The following is an 18,942-nucleotide window of genomic DNA, read 5'->3' on the forward strand; positions in this document are numbered from 1 at the left end:
AGTGCCATACTGGGAAAGACCAAAGGTCCATCTAGCCCAGCATCCTGTCACCGACAGTGGCCAATCCAGGTCAAGGGCACCTGGCACGCTCCCCAAACGTAAAAACATTCCAGACAAGTTATACCTAAAAATGAGGAATTTTTCCAGTCCATTTAATAGCGGTCTATGGACTTGTCCTTTAGGAATCTATCTAACCCCTTTTTAAACTCCGTCAAGCTAACCGCCCGTACCACGTTCTCCGGCAATGAATTCCAGAGTCTAATTACACGTTGGGTGAAGAAAAATTTTCTCCGATTCGTTTTAAATTTACCACACTGTAGCTTCAACTCATGCCCTCTAGTCCTAGTATTTTTGGATAGCGTGAACAGTCGCTTCACATCCACCCGATCCATTCCACTCATTATTTTATACACTTCTATCATATCTCCCCTCAGCCGTCTCTTCTCCAAGCTGAAAAGCCCTAGCCTTCTCAGCCTCTCTTCATAGGAAAGTCGTCCCATCCCCACTATCATTTTCGTCGCCCTTCGCTGTACCTTTTCCAATTCTACTATATCTTTTTTGAGATACGGAGACCAGTACTGAACACAATACTCCAGGTGCGGTCGCACCATGGAGCGATACAACGGCATTATAACATCCGCACACCTGGACTCCATACCCTTCCTAATAACACCCAACATTCTATTCGCTTTCCTAGCCGCAGCAGCACACTGAGCAGAAGGTTTCAGCGTATCATCGACGACGACACCCAGATCCCTTTCTTGATCCGTAACTCCTAACGCGGAACCTTGCAAGACGTAGCTATAATTCGGGTTCCTCTTACCCACATGCATTACTTTGCACTTGTCAACATTGAACTTCATCTGCCACTTGCACGCCCATTCTCCCAGTCTCGCAAGGTCCTCCTGTAATCGTTCACATTCCTCCTGCGACTTGACGACCCTGAATAATTTTGTGTCATCGGCGAATTTAATTACCTCACTAGTTATTCCCATCTCTAGGTCATTTATAAATACATTAAAAAGCAACGGACCCAGCACAGACCCCTGCGGGACCCCACTAACTACCCTCCTCCACTGAGAATACTGGCCACGCAATCCTACTCTCTGCTTCCTATCTTTCAACCAGTTCTTAATCCATAATAATACCCTACCTCCGATTCCATGACTCTGCAATTTCTTCAGGAGTCTTTCGTGCGGCACTTTGTCAAACGCCTTCTGAAAATCCAGATATACAATATCAACCGGCTCCCCATTGTCCACATGTTTGCTTACCCCCTCAAAAAAATGCATTAGATTGGTGAGGCAAGACTTCCCTTCGCTAAATCCGTGCTGACTTTGTCTCATCAGTCCATGTTTTTGTATATGCTCTGCAATTTTATTCTTAATAATAGCCTCCACCATCTTGCCCGGCACCGACGTCAGACTCACCGGTCTATAATTTCCCGGATCTCCTCTGGAACCTTTCTTAAAAATCGGAGTAACATTGGCTACCCTCCAGTCTTCCGGTATTACACTCGATTTTAGGGACAGATTGCATATTTCTAACAGTAGCTCCGCAAGTTCATTTTTTAGTTCTATTAATACTCTGGGATGAATACCATCAGGTCCCGGTGATTTACTACTCTTCAGCTTGCTGAACTGACCCATTACATCCTCCAAGGTTACAGAGAATTTGTTTAGTTTCTCCGACTCCCCCGCTTCAAATATTCTTTCCGGCACCGGTGTCCCCCCCAAATCCTCCTCGGTGAAGACCGAAGCAAAGAATTCATTTAATTTCTCCGCTACGGCTTTGTCCTCCTTGATCGCCCCTTTAACACCATTTTCGTCCAGCGGCCCAACCGACTCTTTGGCCGGTTTCCTGCTTTTAATGTATCTAAAAAAGTTTTTACTATGTATTTTTGCTTCCAACGCTAATTTCTTCTCAAAGTCCTTTTTTGCCCTCCTTATCTCCGCTTTGCATTTGGCTTGGCATTCCTTATGATCTATCCTGTTACTTTCAGTTGGTTCTCTTCTCCACTTTCTGAAGGATTGTTTTTTGGCTCTAATGATTTCCTTTATCTTACTGTTTAGCCACGCCGGCTGACGTTTAGTCTTTTTTCCCTTTTTTCTAATACGTGGAATATATTTGTCCTGAACCTCCAGGATGGTGTTTTTAAACAGCATCCACGCCTGATGCAAGTTTTTTACTCTGCGAGCTGCTCCTTTCAGTCTTTTTTTCACCATTTTTCTCATTTTGTCGTAATCACCTTTTCTATAGTTAAACGCTAGCGTACTTGATTTCCTAGTTTCACTTCCTTCAATGCCAATATCAAAACCGATCATATTATGATCACTGTTATCAAGCGGCCCTCGTATCGTTACCCCCTGCACTAGATCATGAGCACCACTAAGGACTAAGTCTAGTATTTTTCCTTCTCTTGTCGGCTCCTGAACTAGCTGTTCCATGAAGCTGTCCTTGATTTCATCAAGAAATCTTATGTCCCTTGCGTGTACAGATGTTACATTAACCCAGTCTATATGCGGGTAATTGAAATCCCCCATTATTATTGTGTTGCCCAGTTTGTTTGCGTCCCTGATTTCCTTTAACATTTTATATGTTATACGAATAGAAGTACTGTTTTATACTTTTTAAGTCCCAGCCTTCTTCTGTTTCCCGCTTTTTGACCTACATGTCAGCCCTAAGTGACAGGTTACTCACATGAGAATGTAAACATAAGACTATTTTAAAGTGAAAAATACCTTTTCATCCCCTATAATATTCATTGGGAAGTGTTAAAGCAGGACTGTACAGTCAAGAAAATTAATTTTTCATCGTAACTTGTTTGGTAGAAATCAGGGGAATTGAAACTAGCAAATATAAAATGTTCTATATAAGTATGTATATAAAAAAAAAAACAATAACAAAAATCAACCAACAAACAGCTAAGGAAAGTTTTCTATATAAAAACTGGCATAAAGATTGCAATTTCCTGCAGATGTTGATTATGTGAAAATTGCTCACACTGAAACAACCTATTTTTGTATTTTCAAAAGCAAACATGTCTTGGTTGAAAAAAGTACCTGCTGAAAAATGAGGTGCAAATGTCAGCAGGTACTTTTTCATATTGAAATACAGTACATACTTTTTCATATTGAAGTACAGTACATGCAAATTCATACTTTGAAAACTGGTGCAAAGTCTGCAGGCAGTATGAAAATTGCCCCTACATATAGTAAAAATATATTCATTATGCTAGTGGTGCTATTAATGAGATTTTTTCCCTATTTTAGTCTAAACTTTCATCTGTTACTCAGATGACTTAGCTGTGCTCAAGAGCTGAGATTTAAAGCCTGAACGAACCTTAGCATAATTTATTCTGATCTAAAAAAATGTAACCATCTCTGGCAAAAGATGGCTAAAGTCACCAGAAACAAAAAATGAGGTTTTAATTAGGGCTGTACCAAATATTCAGATTCGATTTGATTCGGCCCCAATTCAGTGAAATAGTGATTTAAATTTGAATATGAATAATCTGAGGATCCACGGTACTCGATCTTATAGAAATAAAAACTTGATCTCTGATTTCACATTGCTTCTTTTATTATTTATTATGTTAAAGCTCAGTGCTCATTATTTGTATTTTGTATTTGGCTGAATAATATTTTTCATTATTTGTATTCAGCTGAATAGTAAACTATGCTATTTGGTACAGCTCTAATTTTAATGAATTCTGTTACAGCAAACAATTTGTAATCCAACAGTCCAAACTGCATCCTTTTATATGAAAAAAATAAAATAGTTACATAAGTTCAAACGTATAACCTTTTCAGACTGCTTATGGACCCATGACGTGAAAAATCAGCCATTCTCAACATTTTGGATCTGCTACTTTAGTCACCTTTCCCCAGAGACAGTCACAAATACTGTAGGGAAGCTGATATCTCCACCAATACTATCCTCTCAGTAGGAATTACTAGACAGGTGAAGGAATGTTGTTTTGGAAGGGCTCAGGAACAACTAAGAGTAGGGTGTAGCAGGGGCGTAGCCAGACCGGCAGGAGGGTGGTCCAGAGCCCGAGGTGAGGGGGCACATTTTAGCCCCCCCCCGGCGCCGCCGACCCCCCCCCCCCGCCATTGCCGACACCCCCTGCTGCCGCCAGCACCACCACCACCAACTTTGACCCCCCCCCCGCCAACGACCCTCTCGGCCCGCCTCCCCGCCCGCCATCGCCTACCTTTGCTGGCGGGGAACCCCAACCCCCGCCAGCCGAAGTCTTCTTCCTTCATTTGGTTTCTGAGTCTGACGTCCTGCACGTACAACATGCAGGACATCAGACTCACAGAAGCAGAATGAAGCCTTGCGATCTGCAGGGCTTCATTCTGTTTCTGTGAGTCTGACGTCCTGCACGTTGTACGTGCAGGATGTCAGACTCCGAAACCAAACGAAGGAAGAAGACTTTGGCTGGCGGGGGTTGGGGTCCCCAGCCAGCAAAGGTAGCAGACAGTGACAATGGGTTGACAGCGGGTTGGCGGTGGGAGGGGAGGTTGAGAGGGTCGTTGGCAGGGGGGTCCAGGGCCAAATCTACGGGGGCCCACGCCCCCGTGGTCCCATAGTAGCTACGTCCCTGGAGTGTAGAGAGTGGTGTTGGAAAGTGAGTGCAGAAAAACATTAGCTAATGTAGTAGAAGAGTGTTCTATGAGTAAATTTATATTTACTTCACTCTAGGGGAACTGATGAGAACATGTTTTTGTTTTAATAGAAGTACATCTCTAATTGTTACTCTTTGTACATCTATCAAACTCAAAAATAAAAAAAAATTAGGGATAGGACATCTTAAGTCATTTTTGATCTTTACTCTAGAAGTTACAAATCATTTTGTGGTTGTATAATTTCCAGATAGACAGCACCAAACCAGGAATTACCATCTGTCTACCAGTTCAGATAAAAATAATCCATATTGCAGTGGGAAGATTATTTCCACCACAAACAAGATGGAGTCACTGTAATGGCTGTCCTGTTTCTCCTGCAGTGAGAAGGATGGGAGCCATGTTTGTACTACGTCTGTACAGATCCTAACAGAAGCCTCCTGGATTCCAAATACATATCCCTTCAGGACCCCTAGGGAGCTTTTTTACAATTTATATCAAGATTGCTAGATGATGCTAGGCATTTTCAAATGTTTATTTTTGCAAAAATAGTTCTTGACTATCTTCACTACTTCCTACGAGCTACTGATTCAGAATACCAGAAGTGATTAATAACTGTTTTGTAGTATAGATTTCAATCCATTGGCTGCCAGTGGGGTCAATCAGGTAAATACTGATGGGACACCAGTTGTTTTCTCTGTAGCTGCATTATGGTTGAAAACAAAAAAACTGCTTTTGCTACCCATCTCTATTGTGACATAAGCTCTCCACTAAATCTAGAAAATGCCATTTCTATTTAGATAAAAAATAATAACACAAAAAACTTTTCTTACATTAGATGACTGTACAAGAATGGGTAGCTGTACCTGACAGTCCATGGAGAGAGAAGGAGGAATAGCCAGATACAAAGAGACACTCATTCACCCACACGTGGCCAGTTACACACATATTAAACATTGGAAAACACACACACACACACACACACACACACACACACACACACACGGGAATGGACAATCTATTGACCCAGATCTTGAACCCTACCTCCATCTCTTCACTAAAATGTCATCCAGAATGGAGGTTTGTTTTTATAAACATATTATCTATATTTTTCTTATTACTGCTTTTTGAAAAATAAAAACATTTCTCTAGAAGTTCTGTCTTCTACATCTGCACCAGTGCAAGACTACAAACAACTGTCTTTACTGGAGATCCTTTTCTCCAGAGAGAACAGCAGCCAATGGTAGGTCTTCTCCACTGCCTTTCACTGGAAGAACTGGAGGGTACCTACAGTCTCTTCAGCAGAGCTGCTGCTCCTTTCCATTTCTCCTCCTACCCTGCAGGGCTGTTTGCCAGAGAGCATTGTGTCAAAGAAGCAGCTCTCATGGGTCTTGCCCTACCAAAAGGAATTTTCCAGTTGTGCCAATATTTTTTAACAAGTTGAAGGAAAGGTTAAAACAGAATTTGGCCCAGAATCTGGTAATAAAAAGCATTGCAACACTGTACTGATGGGCACAGCTGTGCAGATGCCAACCCCGAATCCGAAGACATCTGATCCACAGAATTTCAAAGCTAGAAACTATCTTCAAAACAGTCCATCTGATTAGTCCTGGCTTCATTTGTGCATAAAGTTATAGAATGGCCAATACATTAGTCTGGTTATTGAAAACCCAGAGAACAGCACACTGTGTTGGAGTCTTCTTCATTTGCTCTTCAGGCCTTCAGTTGATGCCACTGCGCTACAGCTTGCCTGGGATGGGCAATCATATCTTTCCAGTGCTTAACTTCCCCAGGGCCACTTTTCCAAGACAAATAGATCTACAAAGAAGAGCAAATGCATTTATAAATATCTGGAACATCCGAGGAGTCCTCCTTTCAGACAACGCTCCTTACCAAGCTATTCTTAAATCAGGAATTTAAAGGCTCCTTCCCATTCTAAAAACCCTCTGCTAATGAACCAGGCAGTGCAATTTGCCTTGACAAGTCTGTCTATCTATACAAGTCTGTCTCAAACAGAAAATTATGAATGCACTTAATATAACACCGTTTACTAAGGCCCTATTGCTGGGCATAACCAGCATTTTTTTTAGTATATATTGCATGTGTGTTGAAAGGTAATGTACCCATATATGGAAAACAAGGCTTAATTAGTCACTATCAAGCTATTTTTGAAGACCGAAATAGCTTTTCTAGCATATCTAATTTAGCCCATCCTTGATGCTTCAATCAACTGACAGGATGCTAATCTTGACTGGTTCAAGGATTCTCCTTCTCTGAATATATGTATTTTAGAGGAAAGGAAGGAAATGGGAGATATGATACAAACATTTAAATACAAACAAATCTTTTTCAGAGATGAGAAATCAGTAGAACTAAGGGGCATGAATTGAGGTTGCAAGATGGTACATTTAGGATTAATATCAGGAGGTACTTTTTCATGGAAAGGGAGGTGGAGGCCTGGAATGCTCTCCCTGTGGATATGGTGGCGCCAAAAACAGTGATAAAATTCAAAAATGTGTGATAGAAACACAGAGGATCCCTATATGGAAAGAGGGTCACCTAATGAATGGAACAAAATCCTCATACGCATCACTGACAAATGAAGACCCCCCCCCCCCATCAACTGGAAGAACCAACATATAACCCTCACAACAAAATATAAATTAAACCAACAACTAACAACAAAATGACAAGCCAGAACAACACACAACAAGGCCACAACATTAAAACAGACCACACAGATAACTACAGATTATCAAACACACCGTGATCAGCGGTGATACATACACCAAGATACCTATAGGATATATAAATGCATGATCAGCAGTCAACAAGACAGCCCTACTGAGAGACTGGATTGAAATGGAAAACCTAGGACTACTACTCATAACAGAAACATGGCTACACCTAGAACATGACCCAGTATGCTGAACCTATGCCCACCAGGTTACAAAACAATACACATAAATAGAAATGAAAATAATAGAAAGGAGGGGGCTGCAATTATATACAAATCCACTAAACATCACTAAACAATCGCTAAACATCTATCCCCAGTGATTGAAATATTAGCATGCAAACAGGCTCATTTTTGAAAGAGAAGGATGCCCATCTTTTGACACAAATCGGAAGATGGGCGTCCTTCTCACAGGGTCGCCCAAATTGGTATAATCGGAAGCCGATTTTGGGTGTCCCCAACTGCTTTCTGTCGCAGGGATGACCAAAGTTCATGGGGGCATGTTGGAGGCGTAGCGAAGGCGGGACTTGGGCGTGCCTAACACATGGGTGTCCTCGACCCATAATGGAAAACAAAAGGGCGTCCCTGACGAGCATTTGGATGACTTTACCTGGTCCTGTTTTTCTTATGACCAAGGCACAAAAAGGTGCCTGAACTGACCAGATAACTACCAGAATCAGGGATCACTTCCCCTTACTCCCCCAGTGGTCACTAACACCCTCCCACCCTCAAAAAATATCTTTAAAAATCTTTTGTGCCAGCCTCAAATGTCATACTCAGGTCCATCACAGCAGTATGCAGGTCCCTGGAGCAGTTTTAGTGGATGCAGTGCACTTCAGGCAGGCGGACCCAAGCCCATCCCCCCCTACCTGTTACACTTGTGGTGGTAAATGTGAGCCCTCCAAAACCCACCACAAACCCACTGTACCCACATCTAGGTGCCCCCTTCACCCATAAGGGCTATGGTAGTGGTGTACAGTTGTGGATAGTGGGTTTTGGAGGGCTCAGCACACAAGGTAAGGGACCTATATTCCTGGGAGCAATTTATGAAGTCCACTGCAGTGCCCCCTAGGGTGACCGGTTGGTGTCCTGGCATGTCAGGGGGACCAGTGCACTATGAATGCTGGCTCCTCCCATGACCACAGGGCTTGCATTTGGTCATTTCTGGGCGTCCTTGGTTTTCATTATCGCCGAAAATCAGAAATGACCAAGTCTAGGGACGACCATCTCTAAGGATAACCTAAATGTCAAGATTTGGGCATCCCCGACCATATTATCGAAACGAAAGATGGACGTCCATGTTGTTTCGATAATACGGGTTTCCCCACCCCTCCACCGGGACGTTTTGCGAGGACGTCCTCATCAAAACTTGGGCGTTCCTTTTGATTATGCCCCTCACAATCACACAACACTCGTAGACCAACTATGTATCACACTGTTCTACCAACCCCCAGGTAGCTGGACAAGACAATTTCATGAACTTCATATCAAACACCCACACAAACCAACAAAATGTCCTACTAATTGGTGATATCAATCTGCACCTAGACAAACAGAATGATAATAGCACCAAAACTCTAATGAACTTTCTAAACCAATGGAACTTCACTATAGAAAAAGGCACCTCATCCACAGAAAAGGCCACCTACTGGACATACTAACCCACAGGCTACCGGCAAACAATAGAAAACTGCAAATAGGAAGAGGTACCATGGACAGACCACAGCAAGCAAACTTTTACATTGCAATGGAAAGCAAACGGAAAGAAGAGAAAGCCAAGATCATCACACACAATTACTACCACACCTTCTGGAGAACAGTGGGAAACGAACATAGAGACCTAGAACTGAATGACATCCATTTCATGAGGAACTGGGATGAAGCATGAGCAAACACACTAGACAAAATAGCACCATTCAAAACAAAAACAAGAAATAAAAAACAACTGAGATCCTGGTTCAACGATGAGCTAATGCAAATGAAAAAACTATGCAGGAGACTACAAAGAACATGGGCCAAAAACAAAACAGAAACAAACAAAGACATATGGAGTAAAGCTATAAGAACATACAAACATAATATAAAGAAAGCAGAAGCGGAACACTACGTATACAAACCCAGAACAGATTAATGCAAAAAAAATATGCAAACTCATGAACAACCTAACGAAAACACAGGACATACTGGCATCAACTGAAACACCACCTACTGCAGATGAACTAGCTCAAAATTTTGAACAAAAAATAGCAAAGACAAAATATAACCTTGCAAAACTGCAAACCTCTATCAGTGACTTCTTACAAGACTGCAAAACCAACAACTCCTATGTCACTGCAAACAGAATCTGGACTGCATTTGAACCACCCAAAATGAGCAAAGTAAAGGCACACTGACAAAATACGCACATGTGAAATGTCTGCTAGACAAATGCCCCAACTACATGATGAAAAACCAACCAGAGTGGTTCATCGAATGCACCACCAAACATATCACATATATGCTAACAGAAGGGAATTTCCAAAAAGATAAAGGCGAAATCATACTCACTTCAATCCCCAAGAACACAACCAACAAGATCAGTGATCTTACAGACCAGTTGCCTTAATACCATTACTGACCAAAACGATGGAGGGATTGGTAACAGAACAACTAATGGAATACTTAACAAAATTCTCAATCCTACATAAATCCCAATCAGGATTCAGACCACAACACAGCACTGAAATGGTCCTAGCCACTCTGAAAACGAAGTTCAGAAGCTTAATAAGCCAAGGTAAGAACATGCTATTAATGCAATTCAAAATGTCAAGTGCGTTTGACCTAGTAGGTCTTGCAACACTGATGACCCTGCTCGATTACATAGAAATCAGTGGTGCAGTGGCTGCATGGTTCAACGGCTTCCTAAAGACCAGATCCTACATTGTTAAGATGTCCAACCAGCTATCAACATCCTGGATCTCCGATTGTGGAGTACCGCAGGGCTCTCCAATATCAATATCAATGTACTGATGGCTCCACTTGGAAAAAAACTGGAGAAAATGGGCTTCAACCCATTCTTCTATGCAGATTATGTCACTATTTACATACCTTTCAACAAGATTATCACAGAAATAATGGACAAAGACAAAACAGGATTGGACCTCATGGAAAACTGGGCAGAAACATTCAAATTCAAATTAAACAGAGACAAAACCAAATTCCTGGTTCTGTCAGTCCTGCACAACCCCACAGCCTATCAAAACTTCATAATCAACCACCAGACATACCAAATTGAAACACAGTTAAAAATACTGGGAAACATTCTCTACAAACTCCTAACACTAGATAGTCAAATATCAGCAGTAACTACAAAATGCTTCAGAACACTATGGAAACTGAGAAGGATCAGAGACTATTTTCCAAGACAATCATTCAGGTTAATAGTACAAGCGACGATACTATCACAGCTAGACTACTGCAATGCAGTATACGTTGGTTGCAAGGAAAGTGCACTGAAATCACTACAAACCGTCCAAAATATGGCAGCAAGGCTAATTTTCAAGAAGTTGAAATGCAAAAGAGCCACCCCATTACTCAAAATACTACACTGGCTGCCAGTCAAGGCAAGACTGTTCTTCAAAGTGAGCACCATCATCTACAAAACATTATTCAGTCTGTCACCAGAGTACATGCTAGACTTGATAGAACTATCACCAAGAAACATGAGCCCAGAAACCAGAAGCTACCTACTTCGCCACCTACCAAGTTGCAGAAACATAACCTACAAATCTATCTACATGGCCAGACTTAACTGCCTGGGTTCCAAATGGTGGAACTCAGTACCAAATATCACAAGAAGCATCACAAACTATCTTCAATTCAGAAAAGAACTGAAAACATACCTTTAAAAAAATTCTACAACAAATAATTTAGCCATTGACGTCCATTCTGATTACTAATCATAAACTATCATATAAATCCCAATCAAAACATAAACTGCACTTGTATACCATCACTATAAGTCACAACTAAACTGTTTAATGTAAACAAATACTGCAAATGTTAACCAGAATGTAATTTGTAAGCCACTTTGAACTGAAACTTGTTTTTGGATAACAGTGGAATACAATAATGCATAAATAAAAATAAATAAATAAAATAAGAAAAACAAAACATAAATGATCTCTTGGCTGTTGATGTGTTATGATGGCAGGAGTAGTGCTTAGACAGCTACTCCAGAAGTTGAAAAGAAAGGTCAGTGCCAGTCAGACATCAACTGAAAATGGTAAAGACAAGTTGGGATCAAATATATGCATTTTATATCACATTTATATCATATGCTATGGATGTAGGCATTACGTACCAATCTGGAGGAGGGGAATACATCTTAAGGTTGAAATTAGAGAGTAGAATGGTCGGATTGTTGGCTTAATTGTTATTGATAATATGCAACTGTGCTGAGGCCATAATAATAAAACCACTCTTCAGACTACTGGCATGGTGGTATGATGTTGCAGCATCATATAGAACTGCCTATATATGATAGGCATGGAAACATACAGAACTGCCAATATGTGATAGGCTTGGTAACATATAGAACTGCCTATATGTGATAAACTTGGTAACAAATTGCCAACTGCCCTCACTGCCACTATTCAATCATACAGGAGTGTAACAGTGCCACTCAGGCTGCCTTGTTGGGCAGACTGGATGGACCAAGCCATCATTAACTGTGTTGCATGCGTTCTGTGTTGACATGCAATCAGTTAAATATGGATGGAGAGACAGTTTATGGGGCCTTTCCACAAATGGGCCTTTCCCTTTTTAGAGCAAGACTGTCCAATGAGTAGCCAGAGACCAAATGTAGTCCTCATGACCTTGGGATGTGGCCCATTTGAGATTTTTAGAAAAACAAATGTTTAAACTAATTAGCTAGCACACAGAACTTTGAAGGATTGTAGAACTATTTGGAGGATATGAAGTCACAATTTCACAAGACAGTCACATTTTTATGAGTACAAATCTTGCTATAACAGACTAAGATATTCATGTGGCATACACACACACATGGATTTCTGATCATGTGACCCATGATTGAATACACGTGGGAGTAAATTCAATAAATGCCACCAAAATTTAGCTGTTATGCTAGTATTCTATAAGTCTCCATCTATGTGTCTAACATTAGGTGTGAGCACTTTAGCCAGCTCAAAGACTGGTGTACGAGGTTGCGCCTAATTGTAGGCATTTAGACACATAAATGATAGTATTCTGTAACCTGCATGCCAAACTGCCTGCCATGCCCCGACCCACTGATAGCCCTCCCACATCCTCACCCCCTTTAAAGTTGCATACTCTGGAATTTGAGCACACAACTTATAGAATAGCAACTAAGGACCCAATGCTCAAAAGTAAATGTGGGCGCTAGAGGCTATTAGCATCATACTAGTGCCCACATTTACCTGTGCAGAACATTCAGAGGCTCAGAGTGCAGCAACAAATGAGTACGCAGATGAATAGCATAAATGGAATGCTAATGCAGTCAAGCTCAAGTAAATTAGGTCATTTTGTATTCCTCGCCAATGCTTAGAAAAGAGAACCCGAAACAAAACTGCCTTACCGCTGTAAAAAATAACGCCAGGTCAGAAGTGTAGCCAGGTTGAGGGCACGGGGGAGCAGAGAATGGACTGCCAACAGTGCTGGCACATATTTTAAACATGACAGATTGTGTGAAAAATAGGCGCCGGTTTCATCGGAAGTCCATTTGGGGGAGCAACTGCTCCCCTGGCGACTCACCTAGCTATGTCTCTGCATCAGGTTGGAGCAGGCATTAGGGCATTAGAAGATAGGATTTCTCATGATTTTCATGCTTCTCTCATGATTCTTTCTACAAAATCTGCTGGTTTTGATTGCTTTTGGGAGCAGAAGGAAGCCCATGCAAGCTCTTAAGTGCTGGACATGAGAAACAGCAGCCCCATGCAAAAGCACATGTTGGCATCTGTTTCATGCATCTAAATTTAAAGCATTCATGTAAAAAAAAAATGAAAAATGCCCAATGAAAGCACACATTGGTGTTTATTTCCTGCATCTAAATATAACCTTCCAAGCTAAAAAAAAAATTAAAAACGCTTATATTTAGGCCACATTTGGGTTTTTACCAGGCATATGCGCACAGGAGCCGAGCTTACCGTGGAACTTTATGTGCATGCGCCAAGCATAATCCTCCCATGCCAAAGCACAGTCCTCTCGCCAAACTCCCTAATGCTCAATGCTATGAGTGCACCTATATTTGCATCTCATTAGCGTTGAGCATTAGGGCATTGTTCTGTGCTGTTTCGACAGTATTTTTATGGCGCTATTTTGTACAGCGCCAGAGTTTTGAGCATTGGGGCCTAAGTGCTTGTACTGCTAATTGTTGCCAATTAGCACCAATTTATAGCCAATGATTGACTGTTAACTACAATTAACAGCCAATTATTGAATTAAGTTGCTCACAACTGACCTTATTTTACAAATTGCATGCACAACTTTGTACGCTAAGCCTAATGTTGGACACCCAACTTTATAGAACTAGGGGGTTAGCCATCCCTGACCTATAATCAAAGCCTTTTCTGAACCAGCGAGGTGTCAGAAGAAGGGGAGAAGTCTACCTGCATCCTACCACATCACCAATCTACTTAAGAACTTTGACATGCACAGTATAGCTAGTTTTAATGTGCTCTGTATTACACAGACCCTAAAGTTATTATTGCTTGACAATAGTTTTGTACATATTGCAAAACTAGCAAGTCAAACTAATCACTGATTCACATATTTTTCTCTAACAAGGAAAACACTCTCATTTACATACCAATGAATTTAATTTGGTTTGAAATGTGGACTGCACTTGTTCCATAGTGCCCTTAGAGCAGATTTTTAATCTGCAATTATTGCTTATATGTGTTGTCTTGTGTGTATGATCTTTTGAATGTATTTTATTGTGATTTGCCTTAAATGCCTTGTTGTGGAATGGCAGAATGTAAGAAATTGCTAAGAAATATACAAAATATCCTTCAACTTCAGTGCAAAAAATGCAAGAAATACAAGGATAAACATTTTGAGCTAGTGGCCTACAACAGTGATTTATTATAGCCTGTGGTCTGAGGACCCCTGGGGGTTTGTAAGACCATTACAGGGGCTCCATAGGACACAGAGAAAAAGAAATTGTCTTTAGATGATGTGGAAGCTGGAAGCAGGAGTGCTGGAACCAGCATTTGCCCAGAGGGCTTGGGAATAGCAGTGCAGCATCAACAGGGGAGGAGAGGGAGATATTCTGAGGACTAGCTGAAATGAGAGAGGGAGACTGATTGGTAGGGACTGACCAGGGGTGGTGAGGAAGGGGGTGTGTGGAGGGAGAGAGAGAGAGAGAGAGACTGGTAGGGACTGGCTGTGGGGGGTGGGAGGGGGGGTGGGGAGGAAGAGAGACCGGTAGGGATTGGCTGGGTATGGGTGGAGGGATAGCGACACTGGTAGAAACAAGAAAGGGAAGGGAAAAAGAGGGCTGGTGTGGATGGGCTTGGTACTGAGGAGAGGGGGTCTGGAAAGAGTGGTAAGAATGACCAGTGACTCTCCTCTCTCCCCTCCCCTCCCATCCATGTCCAGCGATTCTCCTTCACCCCCATGCATCCTTCCCTCCCATTCCATTCCACCTGCTCGCCCTCTCTCTGACGGCAGCGCTTCCCGGATGCTGCCTACCGCCGCCACGATCGCACGATCTACCTCCTCCCTCTGTCTCACTCTCAACAGCAGCGGTAGCGATTCAAACACGCTACCGCCTGCTTCTAACCTGGAAGCGTCTCCGCTGCTGTTGAGAGTGAGACAGAGGGAGGAGGTAGATCGTGCGATCGTGGCGGCGGTAGGCAGCATCTGAGAAGCGCTGCCGTCAGAGAGAAGGAGGCAGATGCAGGATCAGTGCTGCCTGCTCCCTCCGCTCCGCTGCTGGGTGGGCCTGAACCCAAACTGGGTGGGCCTAGGCCCATCTAGGCCCACCCGTGGCTACGCCCCTGCCACACAACCAAAAGGCTAGGATGATGTAGACTAAGTTCAGTATGTACATCACCAGCTCCTTTGTGCTCCTACCTTCCCAATAACATCGTTTCGGCTGAGCTTGTCCTTGTCCATGACGGTAATGATGATGGTGGTCTCTCTCAGCTTTTCTGTTGGAATGTCAAAGATGAAGGACTCGTTGAAGATAGGATTTAGGCAGCGCTTCATGACCACCGTCTTCTTTTTCTCCACTCTTTTGTCTTTATACATCAGCCATACTTTTACATAAGGATCTAGGAATCAAAGAAAGAACAGAACTGGTACTGCTGCAGAATGCTTCTTGTTTATATTATTGCCTTTGAACCCAGAGGACTTTCAGGCATGCTTCATTTTCTGCTAATAATCAGCAGATATCTGGCTTATGTATTGCCCACAGGTGATAATTATCTAGTCTGTACGTATTGCAAAGAAAACACTTCTGAAAACCACCTAAGTTTGTTGTATCCTGATAACATTGGCTTGGTAGTTTACAATCAAGTGTGTATCTTCTTTGCTCTTAAAAGTGCATTGCTAGATTTGAAAATTTAAAAATCAGATGCAAGGCTGTGATTGTTCACAGACACTGAAAGGAGGGTGGACAAGGAGATGTGCTAATGGTCATGTATATAGGCAGCTCAAGGACAATATAGTCAAAGTTCTAGGTAGTCTTGTTGTATATGCACTTGACAAGTAGACAAGCTAGTTGGGATAGAAGGAATTAAAGAACCAGCAAACATTATAGGTTTGCAATGATTTTCTTCTTTTAATGGAAGGTTTAATCCTTTGGCCACAGGAGTACTGTAATTGTGTTCTCATTGAGACAGGGTTGCCCTGGACATTATACAAACTTCTCACTTAACTAAAAGGCCAAAATGGGACAGCTTCAACATACAGTTTAGACCTTACATTTGTTCTTTGGTGGAAAATTGTATCATTTGTAAACTGCTCTGAAAGAGCACGAATCGGAGAAAATGTTCTTCACTCAACTTGTAATTAAACTCTGGAATTCGTTGCCAGAGAATGTGGTAAAGGTGGTTAGCTTAGCGGAGTTTAAAAAAAGGTTTGGACGGCTTCCTAAAGGAAAAGTCCATAGACTGTTATTAAATGGACTTGGGGAAAATCCACTATTTCTGGGATAAGCAGTATAAAATGTTTTGTACATTTTTGGGATCTTGCCGGGTATTTGTGACCTGGATTGGCCTCTGTTGGAAACAGGATGCTGGGCTCGATGGACCTTTGGTCTTTCCCAGTATGGCAATACTTATGTACTTATGTACTTATTACTAAAGGATGGTCAATCAGGAACTCAATAAACTTGGAGACTTTGCATTGTTGGCTTTGTGAACTGTAATCAGCTTTGAGTTTTATTTAATAAAGCAGAAAATGAAATCAGATAAATAAATTTAAAAAAATCCTAGATGTGATCAGGTTGCAAATGAATGATATAAAGGAGTTGTTAGTGATTATTCCAGAAAGATTCCATCTTGCCATCCTAGTCCTCCTTCTCAAACAGCTACAGCTGATGAGTGAGCTGGCGATCATAATTCCTGTATTGTGAATGACTGAGCATATGGTTGACTTTTTGCCAAACCAAGTTACACTTTAGTACCTGATGTTCCTCCGATATCCATTGCTTTAAGATTCCGTGCTTTGATAATATTCACGATGATCGAATTTGCAGATGGGTTGTAGCACAGTGACAGAAGCAGCTCTCCCCGACTTCCCTAAAAATATAAAATAAAGTAGACTCAGTTTCTATCTTCTGGCCTTAGGATTTGCATTTTTTTTTGTCATTTCAAGTAACAGACAGAGCATAATCTTATTTGTCTGGTGGTCAGTATCATGCTGAGTTCCATGTACAAAATGATCTTTTTATTTCTGTTTCTTGAGCACCACACTGATAGCACTGGAGAATAACTCATCCATTTATCAACAGACCAGGTGCAGTAATGGCATCAGCAATATCTATTGTCTCCCACTGCTCTACCAATATGCCTCAAACCACTTTTGAAGCAACTGGCAGTTCAGCTTCTCTGCCTATTCTCTGTGGATCTCTTTCCCGAATCAGCTCTGCAATGCAGATTGCAGATTCCTGTCTGCCAGGGGCTAAAGGTGTACTCGGAAAAATGTTTTGCTTGGTTTTGATTTTATTAGTTTCCATTTTATTTGATGTTTATTTTGGTTTGTTCCACTTATTATAAACACAATAAACAAAACTGGAAGAACAAACAAAAAAAAAAAGAAGAAAAGAAATGAAGAGCAATTTTCAATGCATGTGAATTGACTGAAAATTGCCCATCTCTAATATGGCTAAAGGTACCACAGATGCAAGAGGAAACATTCCTGGAGAAATGCATGGAAGAAAAGACTTCATTTTCAACCCTAAATCAGTACTAGCAGGTGCAAAAGTCCATAGGTACTTTATATTCATGCCGATTTGCAAAATGCAATTATGCACATACTAACTTGCTCTTTGAAAATTGGTGCAATGTCGACAGATATAAAGTATGCTTTGTTCCAATGGGAACAATATGAAAACTGCCTTCTCACTAAAACAGTTCATTGTGCTGTAACTAATTTTCCAGTGGGGAAAAAAGATCTAACACTCATCTAAAGAAGCAGCTACTCCTGGCTGAGTGAGAAGAAGAATCTTAGTCTGTACTAAATTGAATCAGCCATCGATTAAGGTTAATGCACCAATTGTAGTACTTGCATTAGCTGTGCATTTAACACTTGATGTGGTAAAGGGAATAAAGGCTTTACTAACAGGGACTTTACAAGCAGAGTGTGATAGATGCTAATGACTTTCTATTACTGGTAACACAAAACTTCATTATACCTAGTGAGGCTAACATAACTTACAAAGGAAGGCCTCATTTCCTCTCCTGCTAACACATAAGAAAAGTGACCAGTGGAATCTGATCCCTCGATAAACCTCCTCTAGCTCATGTCCTTAGCTAAAATCCCCAGTAAGGCATCACTTTTTTTTTTTTTTTAGGAATTCCTCCCGCTGTGAAGAATTACCCCCTGAAAATAACTCCCCATGAGGCAGCAACCCCAACAGAATGCTCCTCAGGAGGCAACCCTCCTCTGAAAAAACCCTCATGAGACAGGCCTCTCTGACAGAAACAACCCCCCCCCCCCCGTGTCAGTATCTGTCTAAGCTCTATTCTTTCTAATGCCTTTTCAAAGAAGACGGAGGTGGGAGAAGCATTATAAATTATAAAAAGTACCAGCAAGGCAGGAGGGACAGTAGCTCCCTCCTTCCTCAACCTTTTTTAAGAAGACATCAAAAAAGGTTGGTCCTGGAAGGAGGAGTTTCCTTTGAGATGGTCACCTCATAGAGGGCCCCTTTTACAAAGGCGCACTAGCATTTTTAGTGCAAGGTAAAAATAAGTGTGCACTAAATGCTAGAGATGCCCATATATTCCTATGGTTGTCTCTAGTGTTTAGCACATGCTAATCATTAGCATGTGCTAAAAATGCTAGTGTGCCTTTGTAAAAGAGCCCCAGAAAGATTAGCCAGGGAAGGGG

General features: G+C 41.6%; 1 protein-coding gene across 1 annotated transcript in view; it reads right to left on the minus strand.

Moving 5' to 3' along the window:
• Positions 1-5,016: 5,016 nt before the first annotated feature.
• The window catches only part of SYT7 (synaptotagmin 7), an 824,787-nt gene continuing 810,861 nt past the window's right edge, over positions 5,017-18,942 (minus strand). Inside the window, 3 exon segments of the mRNA XM_030201170.1 lie at positions 5,017-6,446; positions 15,463-15,662; positions 17,018-17,132. Of these exon segments, the coding sequence (XP_030057030.1) occupies positions 6,342-6,446; positions 15,463-15,662; positions 17,018-17,132 (420 nt within the window). The 3' untranslated portion in view covers positions 5,017-6,341.

The sequence above is a fragment of the Microcaecilia unicolor genome, chromosome 4 (assembly GCF_901765095.1).
Source record: "Microcaecilia unicolor chromosome 4, aMicUni1.1, whole genome shotgun sequence".
NCBI lineage: Eukaryota > Metazoa > Chordata > Amphibia > Gymnophiona > Siphonopidae > Microcaecilia > Microcaecilia unicolor.